The sequence below is a fragment of the Lepidochelys kempii genome, chromosome 18 (genome assembly GCF_965140265.1).
Source record: "Lepidochelys kempii isolate rLepKem1 chromosome 18, rLepKem1.hap2, whole genome shotgun sequence".
NCBI lineage: Eukaryota > Metazoa > Chordata > Testudines > Cheloniidae > Lepidochelys > Lepidochelys kempii.
This window is the reverse complement of record NC_133273.1, coordinates 12908252-12922223: the sequence shown is the minus strand read 5'-3', so window position 1 is coordinate 12922223 and position 13972 is coordinate 12908252. Positions and strand designations below refer to the sequence as shown.

At 50.7% G+C, this 13972-nt stretch overlaps 1 protein-coding gene across 3 annotated transcripts in view; it reads left to right on the top strand.

Annotated features, from left to right (window-relative positions):
• The first annotated feature begins 263 nt into the window (after positions 1 to 263).
• Positions 264 to 13972, top strand: part of DISP3 (dispatched RND transporter family member 3) — a 63160-nt gene continuing 49451 nt past the window's right edge. Inside the window, exon 1 of one of the 3 annotated variants that reach the window (XM_073316547.1) lies at positions 264 to 332. In XM_073316547.1, the coding sequence (XP_073172648.1) occupies positions 321 to 332 (12 nt within the window). In that variant the 5' untranslated portion in view covers positions 264 to 320. Of the gene's footprint in view, positions 333 to 3041; positions 3299 to 3426; positions 3782 to 13972 lie in introns of those variants that run through there. The other 2 variants (XM_073316549.1, XM_073316550.1) reach the window with 2 other exon arrangements.

Here is a 13972-nt window from a genome sequence, read left to right as displayed (position 1 = left end):
ATCAGCGTGGGCTCAGCTTGCATTACTGAAAGTTAGAAAAAATGACTTTTCTTCTCATTTACAGCACACTCTTCACTTTCAACAGAAGCCCTACCCCCGACTGCCGCCCTCTTTGCAGAAACTTCCATCACTGGCAGACAGGCTCAAAGCTGGTGGGGTGTCATTTTTTTTTCTTTATTCAGGAGCCTCATTAAATCCCCATTCACTGGAGCCTCCGCAAGCCAAGGGTTGGTCTGGTTTTGCCTGCACAACTTCTTAATCCCTGTGGGTAACACACTGGAAAAAGATCAATACCTCCCGTATGGACCACCTGCTTGGAGATGGTGACTCAGGTCTGTTCCCTGTTTTCTCTGCTGCTCTCTGGATTTTGCTGATTGACACCTCCTGTGTGATCGGTTAAGGGTGGGGTGTCTTTGTGTGGAAAGCGTCAGAGCCCCTGGTAGGCTCAGGGAGTCTCTGACTGGACATAAGATGGAGCTTTACACTTCAGTCTGGCGTAGGCTGGAACTGCTTAAACATTATCACCATCCAATGGCCGTGTGGTAGCCTGTGTGAAGCAATCTCCGCTCTGCAGGTGTCCACACCACTATAACTGGGAGCATTATTGGCAGTCCCAGCAGACAGGCCAGGAACTGAATGGGGAGAGAAGGTTGAATGGCCATCTCCCATTGGTGTAGGTAATCCACCTCCCGAACAAGCGATAGCTATGTTGATGGGAGAAAGCCCCAGTTGCCCCAGCACTGTCTACACTGGGGCTTAGGTCAGTTTAACTGCACTGCTCTGGGGAGTGGATTTTTCACACGCCTGAGCTACATAGTTATATGAACCTAATTTCATAGTGTAGACCAGGTCTAAGTGATACTGGCGCATGCCATTGCTCCTGGTTGTGCTGTAGATAAATGCATGACTCCAGTTTCTGGTGCTCTCCCTACAGCACCACCTGTCAACTACCTCCCCTCCAACACTGAAAAATGTCTGTGTTATAAACATGACTCATTAGATTCCAGAAACCCAAGGTGAGTGACTGTTGCTCCAGTTATAGGAGAAGCTCTGCAGGCTGGTTAGCTGTGCTAGTGAGGGACAAGAGCATAAGGAGGACTCTCCATCACTTGAGCTAATAACCACAGTCTCCCACCTCTCTTTGCTAAATGTTTTGTTTGGCCTTTGTCAATGGGTAATCCTCACATGACAGTCTTATAGAAAAAAGTGTTCTAGATAACTCCTATATATGGAGCATTTTCAGAGGCAGGGGTACTTGGCTTGTGGCTTAAAAAAACAATTCTAATAATTCTAGAGTGATGGATCCCAATGCTACTCTACCACAGTGCTAAGGCATGACTGCAGAATTCTGTCATAGGTTTGTTCTAAGGTTGTTTTATTAAATCCCAAATTGGATAAGGATAGGTCAGCATGATGCTGGAGAGATTCACTTGCACCAACAATAACTAGACTTCCATGCCCACTAACTGTTCACTGCTCTAGAAATCTCTGTCCTTAAAGTTCTGTTCTCTCTACCATCCTCTGAGATAGAGGGAATCTGACTGGCAGCAGTGAGGTACAGGGAAAGGGCACTCACCATACCAGAGCTGCAGAGTGCAACTGAGGCTCCTAATCCAGCAGCGGGTGCTCCCAATTGCTTCTCCTGCCATCCACACCCTTTGGGAGAGAAGAGGTTGCAACAGAATTAGAGGCTGTGTAAATAAGAGCTGCCCTATAGGACAGGTGGGTGGTCCCTCCACCCTGCCAGTGGCTTGCCTGCCACCAGTGGCCAATAATAGAAACACTTAACCCTTTCTACGCAACATTAACAAGCAAATCCTCACAATATTCAGCAGAAGAGTCTTGTGGCTAAAGCCCAGCAGATCTGGGTTCCAGCCTGTGTCAGAGCTAGGAATTTTGGTGTGAGCTTGGGCCAGTCACATAGCCTCTCTGTGCCTCAGTCTCCACATCTATAAAATGGGGGTAATATTATTGCCTTCCCTGGGGATGTGGTATGGAGGCTCTTGTGTTCCAATGATAGCTGTCAGGAGTTTTAACTTATCATAGGTCCTCTCAGGCTGAACAGGGCAAAGGGTGGGGACCAGATGAAAAGCAGTCTTTTGGCCCTCCAGGTTGGGGTTGAGCAATAAGCCAATAACCTATTCTCCTTTAAAAAAGAGAAAAAATGAAGTTCTGGAAACCATGCTGGCCCTTCTTTGTGCCTCAAAGCCACGTCTGATGGGTCAGGAAAGATTCACAATATTATTGAGCTGCCTTGTGGGCAGGGATGGTGTCCCTAGCCTCTGATTGCCAGAGGCTGGGAATGGGTGACAGGGGCTGGATCACTTGATGAGGACCTGTTCTGTTCATTCCCTGTGGGGCACCTGGCATTGGCCACTGTTGGAAGACAGGACACTGGGCTAGATGGACCTTTGGTCTGACCCAGTATGGCCCTGTTTTTATGTGGTGTTTGTGAAGCTTCCTTCATCAGTGTGGAAATAGTGAGTCTCAAAGGAAAGGCAGAAGTAGAAAGCTCCCCCTCACTTACAGGGGAGGTAGCCGAGCCAGAGGCTAAGCAGTGCTTCGTTTGTAATGAAAGAGGTGCCAGGGCTCAAGCAATTTTTTTTTTTTTTTTTTTTGCATTCATAACTGGTGGAGCAAGCCCAGAGGGGCCAGGGCTATGAACAGCCATGGAGCAAGCGTAGAGGTACCAGGGCTCAGTCCTGGCACAAATTAAGCACTAAGTGACTGGTGCAAAGTGCAAGTGGGGGAGCCAGGAGCAGAACTGAGGGTCTGGTAATGTACAGCACCCCTTCAGGTGGCCATAGCCAGCTGCTTCGTGAGGAAGGCCTGAAACACTCTGCAGGGCAGTTACTGGTGCGATGCTGTGACTGCCAGTGCTGGAGCAGAGGAAGGCTTCCCCCCTCTCATCCTGATGCATGCAGGCAGACAACACGAGCAGTGTAGCCCAGCTGCCCTGCACAGGAGGGTGGGCCAGGCAGGCCGGGTAAGGAGCAGACCAGGAAGCGCAGGCTAGGTTCGGGAACGCACCAGGCAAAGCACCCTCCCCTCGAAGCCTCAACTCGCGACGGCCCAGCGCCAGCCTCTGCCGGCGGAATATATAGCTCGGCCGAACCAACGCTGCCGTCCGTGCAGGGGGAGAGGAAAGCCAAGCCGGAGCACAGGACGCCGCGGGCGCGGCGCAGCGCTGGCTGAGCCCCGGCACGGCTGTCACCCCGCGGGCAGAGCGGGGCTGCCAGCGGATGGGGCGCGCGGGGGCCTGACTGCAGCCTCCCCCCCGACGGCGCGGCGAGCGATGGTAGGAGCCGAGACCAAAACAAAGCGGGGCGGCAATAAAAGGCGGCGGCGGCTGCTCGCTGGGCTGGGTGCGGGGGAGACGCTCCTCGCTGGTGGGGCTGCGGGGTCCGTGCGGCGGCCGGGGAGCCGGTGCGCTCCGGGGGCTGCGGGGTCCGTGCGGCGGCCGGGGAGCCGGTGCGCTCCCGGTGCCTTGGGTCAGGGCCGGAGGAGCCGGTGCGCTCCGGGTGGCCCCAGTCCGTCCTGGGAGCGAAGGGGGCCGGGCTGTGCCAGGCGGGAGCGGTGCCCTGCGGGGCGGTGGGGAGCAAGCGCGCTCCGGTCCTGCGGCAGGAAGGGGCGCCCCGGTCCTTGGGCACCGCAGCGCTCCCCGGGGGGATCCAGCAGCCCGCTGGCCGGGCGCTCGCTGGGAAGAGCGCCTCGCCCCCTGCCCACCGCTGTGTTCCTGCCATCGGCCCCCCGCACGGCTGCTCCCACCGGCTGGGCTGAGGTAAGCGCTGCCCCCACGCCGCGCAGGGGGGGATGCCAGTCCGGGGGTGCCGGGGAGAAGGCTGCGGCTGCGGGGAGGGAGAAGAGGGAGGCGGCAGAGGCTGCGGTAGCAGCAGGGGGTGTCCCGGCTGACGGGGCGAACCCAGGAGCTCGGCACCCAGCTGCTTACGATCGGGGACAGGATCCCTCCTGTCCCAGCTCCAAGCCGCAGCCGGCCCTTTAGGCCCCTCTGGGACAGGTCACTTTCCTCCAGCCCTTCACCTCCTCCCAGCTGGTTCTGCCTGTGCCCCGTGGGGCAGGGCAGAGGGCAGGCAGGGGCTTGCGATGGCTACAGCGGATCAGTCCCTGGGGGGTGCGTGCGGCGCGCTCTCCAGGCGGGCTTTGGAGAGGTCCCGAACGGGCACCAAGGAGAGTTCCCCCGGGCGCTGACTCTCTGTCATGCACCGATTGCGCTAGCGGCTGCGGCGGGATCCTTCTGTTCGCCCCAGGCGGAGCGTCAGGAGGGAGCCGCGCTGTGTCCCAGGCTGTGCGGGAGGCTTGGCGCCGGTCCTGAGTCCCAGCGGGGTGGAGAGGGTCCGGGGAGCGCACAGAGTGCGTGCGGTGTGTGTGTGTGAAGACGGAGGTCTGATCCAGATTGGCAATTCCTGAGGTGCAGCTAGGACAGGGTCCTGTCTTGGACAGTGGCCCTCAGCAATGTGTCCGAGGATGGCGTAAGAACCACACAGCAGCAGTTGTGGGTCAATCTGCTTCCCTCATTAGGTCTTACCCTAACAGAGATCTGGACATGGGTACACTGCAATGTAAGTCCAGGGTTTGAACTCCGGCTAAATCCTCCCCCCACCACCTTCCCTCAACACACACATCCTGCTAACCTAGGCTTGAACCCAAGACCCCATGAAAGTGGAGGGTCTGAGCCTGAGGCAAGCTGGGACCCAGGGTTCAAGCCCTATTGCTTTGCAATGAAGAGGCAACCTCCGTGGACTCATACTTTGGGCAGGCTCCCAGAGTGGCCAGGGACTGACTTCCTTTGTCCTCTGGACAGTCCGGTTTGGTGGACAGTGAAGTTTTCCCACAGGGCACCGTGAACAAAGGGCTAGAGTGGCCACATTGTGGGAAGTCTGGGATGTGGGTGGTTGGACCCCGGCCTGCATAATGCAGTGCAGATGCCGGAGCCCCAGGCTGGGGCCCAGGGTTCGACAGCTCCAAGCAGAGTTACAAATGAGGGTAGACCCCCAAACCCTAGGTTAACAAACCCAGGGGCTGTTACCTTGAGTTCTACTAACCCTGGGCTTACATTGCAGTGACTTCATCAGGATAGTAATGTGCGCACCAAACTAGACCAGTTTCTGAGGATCATTGTGTATTGTTTGTTTGTATTGCTGCAGCTCCGGGGAGCCTGGGTAGGGACCAGAATCCCACATGCTAGTTGCTGCAGAAACACAGAACAGAGGAAAAAGAACAGGAGGACTTGTGGCACCTTAGAGATGAACAAATGTATCTGAGCGTGAGCTTTCGTGAGCTACAGCTCACTTCGTCGGATGCATTCAGCAGAGAGAGCTCCTGCCCCCAAGGGTTTTACTGCTTGTTCTGGTTTATTATTAAAGTGCAAGGGGCTGGGCTGTAGGGATCAGACTTTCCAAAGTGCTGAGCATCCACCAAAACAAAGGGAGCTACTCTGAGCTGGGCTCTTTTGAAAATCTGCCTCTAGGGTGGCTAGGAAAGAGGCTTTTGGTGAAGTGGGGCAGATGGGAATAAGAGAAAATCAGCCCTCCATTGGGACAGGTGCAGGATGCTACACATGTCCTGCACGGAGCCCAGGCTCGGTCCTGTTCCATTTGTTTCCCACGCAAAGCGACCCTTGTACTCTCCGGGCAGTAGCATGCCAATTATGTTGCTTCTACGTCTGCAATTACTGGGGTAGCATTTTGACAGCTGAACGAAGTCCGTTAAGGTTTAATGTAATATATCAGCAAATCAGAGCCTTTTAAAACCAGGCTGGTGCATGCCCGGTTTTGCCTCTGGAGGATGCAGGATCAATGCAATAGGGTGAGTAGGTGTGTGTTAGGGGGATGAGTCTGTCAATTTGCTGCTGTTGTGCTTGAATCTGAATATGCTGCAGATGACGGAATAAACACACACACATGTAATTCACCACCCTACCAAACTCAATTAAAGAAAAAGAAAGAAAAAAAGTCTAGCCAAAATTGGGAATAGATCTTGGACCTGGATTCTGTTCTTTCTTATGAAACCAAACTTTATTCAGGGCCACTCCATCCCACCCACCCCGTCAAGTACTGATAAAGATATCCACAGCAACAGCGCCTCTCTCTCTCTGATTGCTCTTTTAGGCTGTGTCTGGATGGAAATCGAGCAACACAGTAGCTGTATTGTGGGGAAACGTTTCAATAGCTGGATTTCTTTTATCATACTCAGAACATCTTCAGAGGTTAGAATCATCAAGCCAGCCTCTCTAGCACCTTGCAGAGGCTTGTAAGTTGATAGGCTCAGAGCCTGGAATAATAGAGACGTGGGCTGGTGAGAGAGACAACAGATGGAACAAGTCTCTTCAATATGGTAAAAGATCTGCTCCCCATCACTCTCCCTGCAAAGACTGCTGTTCCTATGAGGGGAACACTTCACTGGGGAGGGGCAATTCATATCTGATAGAAAAATCGTTCAAGGGGAAACTAGTCATCAGTATTTTTGACTGTTTCCCCTAGATACACACTGGGAAAAGCTAAGGGTCCAATGGCCCAAAGCAATGTATAAGGGCGCAATATGCGCGATCCTGACTGGGGCCTGGAAAATAGTATCCGTATTGTTCCAGTCATCCACTGCGATTAAAAAAAAGTGTTCTGTTTCTGCAGTATATTGGGCCAAATTCATCCCAGGTGTAACAAACCTAAAGTCACTCATTACACGATGGCTAGATTTAGCTCTCTGGGCTGGATTCTGCCATTCTTACCTACAGTGAGAGATACCTTACCCTGCGAATAGTCCCTTTGATCTGAGTGCCCGAAGGTACTACTCACAGTATGTAAGGGCAGGGGAACCGGGGCATGTATATTTAGTTTTTAGGAGTATTGCAGAATTAAATGACTGATTTAATGTGGACAAAGCCTCAACTTGGTTTGTCTAGAGCTGGTCACAGGTTTTGGTACCTGTTTTTAAAAATAATACTTCGCCCTTTAGCATCCATAGTTGATTCCATTCAAAGCTTTCATGCTTTATGAACGTTAAGCCCCACAAACACCCCTGTGAGGCAGGTGAGAAGAGATGAGCGGTTAGGGGAGAACTTTGAACAGTTGGGTGTTTCTCATTCATCGACTGCAGATCAGGAGGGTGAGCATTTCGTTTCATACTTTGTATGGTATGAGTATGTAGGGGTAGGCTGCGTGTGTGTGGTATTGTGAGAGATTATGTTGGGCTGTTAATTTGTTGGTGTGGATTGGGGCGGAGACTGTGGGTGTGTGTCAGTCAGTTCACCTCCTTCTCCCACCCCCTACTCCAAAATCATCTTATGATGCCAATGATCCAAGATAAAAAGCCCACTGCTTATACAAAAACTTGCCTGTTGTGTACAAGTGCTCAGCGAATAACCTTCCCTGAAAGCGAAGTGGGATTGGAGTTCTTGCCCTGGCTGCATATGGAATATCTGGATAAGCCGTGATTTTTATTTCTGAAGTTACAGCTGGTCATACCATGAGTCCCCACATCTCGGGGTGATATTGCTGTGATCTCTGTGCATGCCAATGCACAATAAGCCCTGGCATGGCTCTCTTAACAGGGAGCATTTAGCATAAAGTTGGTTTAATCCTCTAATCTTATCAAGCGAGGACATAAATTAGAACTCAACAGTTTAATTCATTTAAAAAAAATCAAACCCTGTTATGTTTGTCTGTAGAGCATATGATTTCTCCTTTCATTTGCTTTATAGGCTTATTTTATTATCCATTGTTTGTTTAAAAGCCTCTAACTATAGATACAGGATTGGTGGTGAAAGGTACCCAGTAATTAACTCTCCTCTTCTATAGGCTCATCTAGTATTCATGGAAGTTGTTTTCAGAGCTAAGGCCAGCAAAGTTCGAATGAGAGAGATCCGCCTGGCATCCCCCCATCTGTCGAGAATCTGGCACTGTTGCTGGTTTGGCAGATGAAGGAGACAGTGGGAGTTGAGGGTCTTGGGATCAGGCCCCTCAGTGAGGAGAATTCCCATTTACTTCTTTCAGAGTAACAGCCGAGTTAGTCTGTATTCGCAAAAAGAAAAGGAGTACTTGCATCCGATGAAGTGAGCTGTAGCTCACGAAAGCTCATGCTCAAATAAATTGGTTAGTCTCTAAGGTGCCACAAGTACTCCTTTTCCATTTACTTCTTGTCTCCTTTATTTCTATCAAGAGGAGCAGGCAGTGCCCTCATTTTTCCCCAGTGCTGAGAGAGAACGTAGTCATCACCAGGAGTATGCCTGTCTATATGTGTGGGCAGAGGCAAGGAAATTGTGTGTCCAGACCCTGTAATGAGGCTGAGCAATGAAACTTTAGATGCTGTGGTTTCCTTCCATCCCTGACACGGTACCCTAATACTCTCTCTTTAAAGGTTTGATTTTGTGCATAGATGCACAAGTTCATTCATCTCTGTGGAGTTGCACACCAGGGTGAATTCTGGTCACAGTTCTCATGACCATCTTTTCCGAGGGCTGAATTCGGCCTACCTTACTCACGTTGGGCAGCACCGTACTCCTGACTTCACGACAGGGGTTACTCCAGGAGTAAAGAACTACACTGTGGATGTGACTCAGCATTCATTGAAGTGCCATTGCTTTCAAAGGACTGTGAATCAATCCCAGTGCAAGTCAGGGTGGCGGAATCTGGCCCTAAATTAATGACTGGAGAACATGAAGATGACTGTAGGCACTAAAAGCCCAATCCGGCTCCCAGTGACTTCCGGGGGAGCTGGGCTGGGGTCTACAGTGCTGATTCTGAATATACATAAGCATGTGCTTAACTATGAGCATGGAGTCATCGTATTGAAGGCAATGTGTTAAAGATCTAGATGTGGCTAGATACCTTTCTGACCTGGGAGCTGGTGGTTACTGTAAGATCATTGGTGATGATACGGTACATGGGGCGGTCATGAATACACCTCTGCAGCACTGTGAGGTAAGGTGTTTTTTTTTTTTGAGCTCTCTGCTTCACACTGAGTCATGCAGAATAAGATATAAAGACCAATGAGTAACCAGAGTGCTATACCAGAAACGGGGGGAGGGGGGGGATACAGATCTTTTAAAAAAAATCTGTCAAAACAAGCCACAAATATATAATTTTGGCTGCTTAAGATCTGCGGGGCCTTTTCTATGGGGGGGGAAATAAATAAATAAAAATGCTAAACCAGCGACAAAAATAGAAGCAGTCTAGTCCTTTGGAGCATCCCTTCAGAGGAGTTAAAAACTCGCATTGAGGGGGGAAAAGCAGATCAGATTCTTGCTCCAGCCACTGGATAAAGGCTGAAAAAAGAATGCATCTGAGTGGGTGAAATATTAGGTTGTCGCAAGAAAACATGATTGCTTTTTTGTAGCTGCATACTTTTTCAGTGCTGGATTATGCCTGTTTTTGTCGCTGGAAGTGAAGCCCCTGGTCCTCTGCACTCCATTCCAGTTCAGCAGAGCACGTAAGTGCATGCTTAACTTTAGGCACATGCTTGGGGCTTGAAGTTAAGCATGTGCATTAATGAATAAGAATGGATTCAAGCATGTGCTTAGAGGCTTTGTTGCACTGGGGCGTAAAATATGTACATTCTGCCCCTTTAAAGTAGTGCCAGGTAAGGGACCCTTCTGAAGGCAATTGGATTGTGAACTTGTTGGTCCAGGGACTGTCTCTTACTGCGTGTGAGTGTTTGTGAGCCCAGGGCCTGGCCCACTGGGATCCTAACTTTGGTTGGGGTGTGTCAGTGCTGCAATAATAGCAATCAGAATCCAAGGCCGTGGAATGACTCTTAGGGAGCCCAACGGGGTTTGGAAAAGGATCCAAAAGAATAGACTGTTTTTAACCGACTGTTTTCCATTCTTTAAACCAGAGCCCCCCGGATGTAGAAACCTAGAATTCTTAGTTCCTACCTGACCATCTTATTTGATCTGGGAGAAGACATAGACCTGGTTTGGGCTGGATACGTTTTCTGTGTCTCCTCTTGAATAGAAGAGCCAACCCTTTCGAAAGGGGCTCACCTGTGGACCTGGTTTGCTTGTTTAACAAATCTCTACTGGATTGTCGCTCAGTATATTGTATAATCCAAGCTGTCCAGCCTCTTAGCTTGTTTTGTGCTGGCAGGCTCCCAGAGCTCCTGTGGGGTTGTTGGAGGAAATGTGCTCTCAGATGAGCAGTATAGAGACTTCCAGGGTCCTTAATCCCCCTGCATTTGGAATTGCTTCAGAAAGAGAGAAAATAGAGTAACAATGAAGCCATTCATCTGTGCATGGATCAAAACGAACAATCTGGGGCCTGAGTCTGCCATCCCTTGCTCAGGCAAAACTTCCAGTGATTCCAATAGTTAGGCCTGAGTGAAGACAGCAGGATCTGGTCCCTGAGTGGGAGCGTTAGCTATTGAGAACGGTGACTCTCAGGTGGTTTGACAGTTTAGTCGCACTGCCTTGAACAGATGTTCCATCCAGCTGGAAGGCGGTGGGGTTGTCTGTGGAGGAAGTCCATTCACAATGCAAGGCTGGCCTCTCTTGGCCTTTTTGCTAAGACGCCTGTCTGTGAGCCTCTTCCTGCTCTCATTGAAGCTGGTTTGGCCATTGATTTCAGTGGGATTGGGTGGTCTGGGGATAGAAGAGCCCATCGGACACTATCTCTGAACGCTATGGTCTGACCCATTCAGGCTTCTGTCCTGGAGGTCCACAAGACACAGGCCTTGAACTCTGTGGCTTGTCCAGCAGGCTTGGAGTCCATAGTCCAGTCCCTTCCTGGGCCCCATTTCTGGCCAGGTGCCAGCTCTCTGCAGATAGCTAATTGAGTTGGTGATGGCAGGGGGTGGCTTTGTTCAAAAGCAATGCAACAGTTTCATTAATTGGAAACCTGTTGTGACCGGAGTGGGATCTGCTAATGAAGGTAGCTAGATACCTGCTTGTCTGAGTACATCCAGGGTCTTGCTTCTCCTGTGAGTAATGGCCCGTTTTGCCCTATGGCTCATTGTCTCCGTGGTGAGCAACGTTGACACACACATTCAACGTGGTGACACACACATTTCAGGCCCCATAGGAGAGCTATGATGATTTTGATTCACTATCAGGCTGAACTGTGGGATTTTTTTTCCCCTGCAGACTTTGATGGGGTCAGGGTTTGTCCTACTGTTTCAAGGTGATGAGGGTGGAATGGAAAGGGCTGGAGACTGAAACCCTAATGGGCAGCAAAACTGCCTGGATGTCTGCCTAGAAGGCTCATGACAGAGATCCAGCATGTCCATTTCACTTGTGAGAACAGCATTCCAGAGCTGGGGGGAGGGAGGCGGGAGGAGGAATGAGGAAGTAGTTGCTTTTTAGCTCAGAAGTGGGGAGAAAAAGCACCTGGTGGTAGCACACAGGTTTATTTTTTTGGGAGGGATGGTAGGGTATAGAGGTGGCTCTGGATAACACTGGTGCCGTCCCTTTCGGGGGTTCATGATGGGCCCCATAGATCAGATGCAAGAGGCTGTCAAGGTTCCTTCCCCACTCTGAACTCTAGGGTACAAATGTGGGGACCTGCATGAAAGACCCCCTAAGCTTATTCTTACCAGCTTAGGTTAAAAACTTCCCCAAGGTACAAACTTTGCCTTGTCCTTGAACAGTATGCTGCCACCACCAAGCGTTTTTAACCAAAGAACAGGGAAAGAGCCCACTTGGAGACATCTTCCCCCAAAATATCCCCCCAAGCCCTACACCCCCTTTCCTGAGGAAGGCTTGATAATAATCCTCACCAATTGGTTCAGGTGAATAGAGATCCAAACCTTTGGATCTTAAGAACAATGAAAAATTAATCAGGTCTTAAAAGAAGAATTTTAATGAAAGAAAAGGTAAAAGAATCACCTCTGTAAAATCAGGATGGTCAATACCCTACAGGGTAATCAGATTCAAAACATAGAGAATCCCTCTAGGCAAAACCTTAAATTATGAAGAGACACAAAAACAGGAATATACATTCCCTCCAGCACAGCTTATTTTACCAGCCATTCAACAAAAGAAAATCTAACGCATTTTCTAGCTAGATTACTTACTAACTTAACAGGAGTTGGGAGGCTTGCATTTCTGATCTGTTCCTGGCAAAAGCATCACACAGACAGACAGACAACCCTTTGTTTCCCCCGCCCTCCAGCTTTGAAAGTATCTTGTCCCCTCATTGGTCATTTTGGGTCAGGTGCCAGTGAGGTTACCTTAGCTTCTTAACCCTTTACAGGTGAAAGGGTTTTGCCTCTGGCCAGGAGGGATTTTCTGGCACTGTATACAGAAAGGTAGTTACCCTTCCCTTTATATGTATGACAGAGGCTCATCACTTGATGGGGCTGTCAGTGGTTTTGGGGAAAAGGAACATGGTGTGTAGGTGTGATTCTGGCTTTATGGCTTTGCAGCTGGCGTGTGATGGTGCTGTTCTGGGAACTGGCAGAGCAAACAGGTACCACATCTCCTCCTGCCCGTCCCTATTTGGGAAGAGACTCTGGCTTCTGTGCACCACAGACAGCTGTAGCTTTGTGATTTACTGTTCATCAAAGATGAAAGAGTTGAACCTTGCTTCATTTCTGGCCTGGTTATGTAGAAACATCCAGCTTTTCCATTGTGATATTAATTTGGTCCTTGGGTGAGTGAGAGAGTGGCCAGCTGAGTAGAATTACATGGGATGGGAAGATGACAATCCGCAGGCTACGGTTATTACTGAGTATGAGCTATTTATATTGCATTCGCCAGTCTGTGCTTCTGTCTATTAAGGCGTGTGGATTAGCTTTATTTTCCGTAGGTCTCTGGAGTAAATGGTTCTACCCAGACAGCAGCTGGGACAAGCAGCAGAGTTAGGATTTAAGAGCCGTTGATTGGAGTTTATACCTTCCTGACCTTGGAGCTCTGCGTCCTTAAGCTGTAACGGTAGGCGGCACTGCTCTGTGCATCTCTAATCTCGGAGGCAGCTTCACCCACTCCTCCCTAGCCACCTTCGGCTGTCAGCAGAGAATACCTCCCCTTGACAGCGCTGTACAGTCAGGAAGGGGGTCTGAGCTTGGATCCCACAGTGCCTTTGAAATACCTTAGTCAACCCCCCAAGAGAGCCAGACATTCTGCGACCAGATTAATGTAGAATGACAGACTCGATCCCTGAGGTGCTGAGCACTCCCAACTCCTCTGTATGTCACCGGGTGCTCAGCACCTCCTAGACAGAGCAGGATGTAGTTGAGGGACCCCCACCTGCCTTTCCTGATGTCAGTAGCCAAGATCCAGCTGACTGGACGGGAGCAGGATCAGACCCACTTTGTGCTGGGAGCGCAGCGTGCTCTGCTCCCGCTGGATCCCGCAGTTCCTGGCTGTTGGCTAGCAGCGTTTTTAGTTGGCGGAAGCTGAAGGTGCTGCGCATCCTGCCCCCTCCACCGTCCCCCCCGTGAGGGGTCAGCGTGTGTCCTCGTCCTGCTGGGATTATCAGGAGCTGGACAAAGAAGAAAGCAGGAGCTTGGGTGCTGCCTGATTTGTCTTCCTTCCCCAAATGCAGGACTCGGTCCCCCTGGTCACTGGCATCACCCCACTGCCTTCGGTGGGAGCAGACTTGCATCCTTGCCGTCTGTTCTGAGAGGAGTAGGGCCTTGCCCTCCTGAGCTGAGGGTGAATAAGGCACCCAGCAAAGGCCTCTAAGCGGTCCCGTGCCCTTGCAGTCAGCCCAAAGGCCTGGCAGGAGTCGAGAGAGGCCAGGTTTTATGGGCCCCGAGGCGCAGAGCAGAGGGTGCATGGCGCAGACCGGGGGCCCCGCGTATGTTCGATGTTGGGTACGGACATTAGGATTCCACAGAGGGCTGTAACCTTGGACACCTGCCCCCTTTATTCTTGCCTAGAGTTCTCTGTTTGCTGGGAGAGGAGGTGGGGGAAGCGGGGCTGGAATACTTTCCCCACCATCTGCCTTAAGGCATCAGACTTGTGAGTTGGCACTGTTCATTTCTGATCTCTGCCAAACCTTGTTAATAGAGAACATTCCTG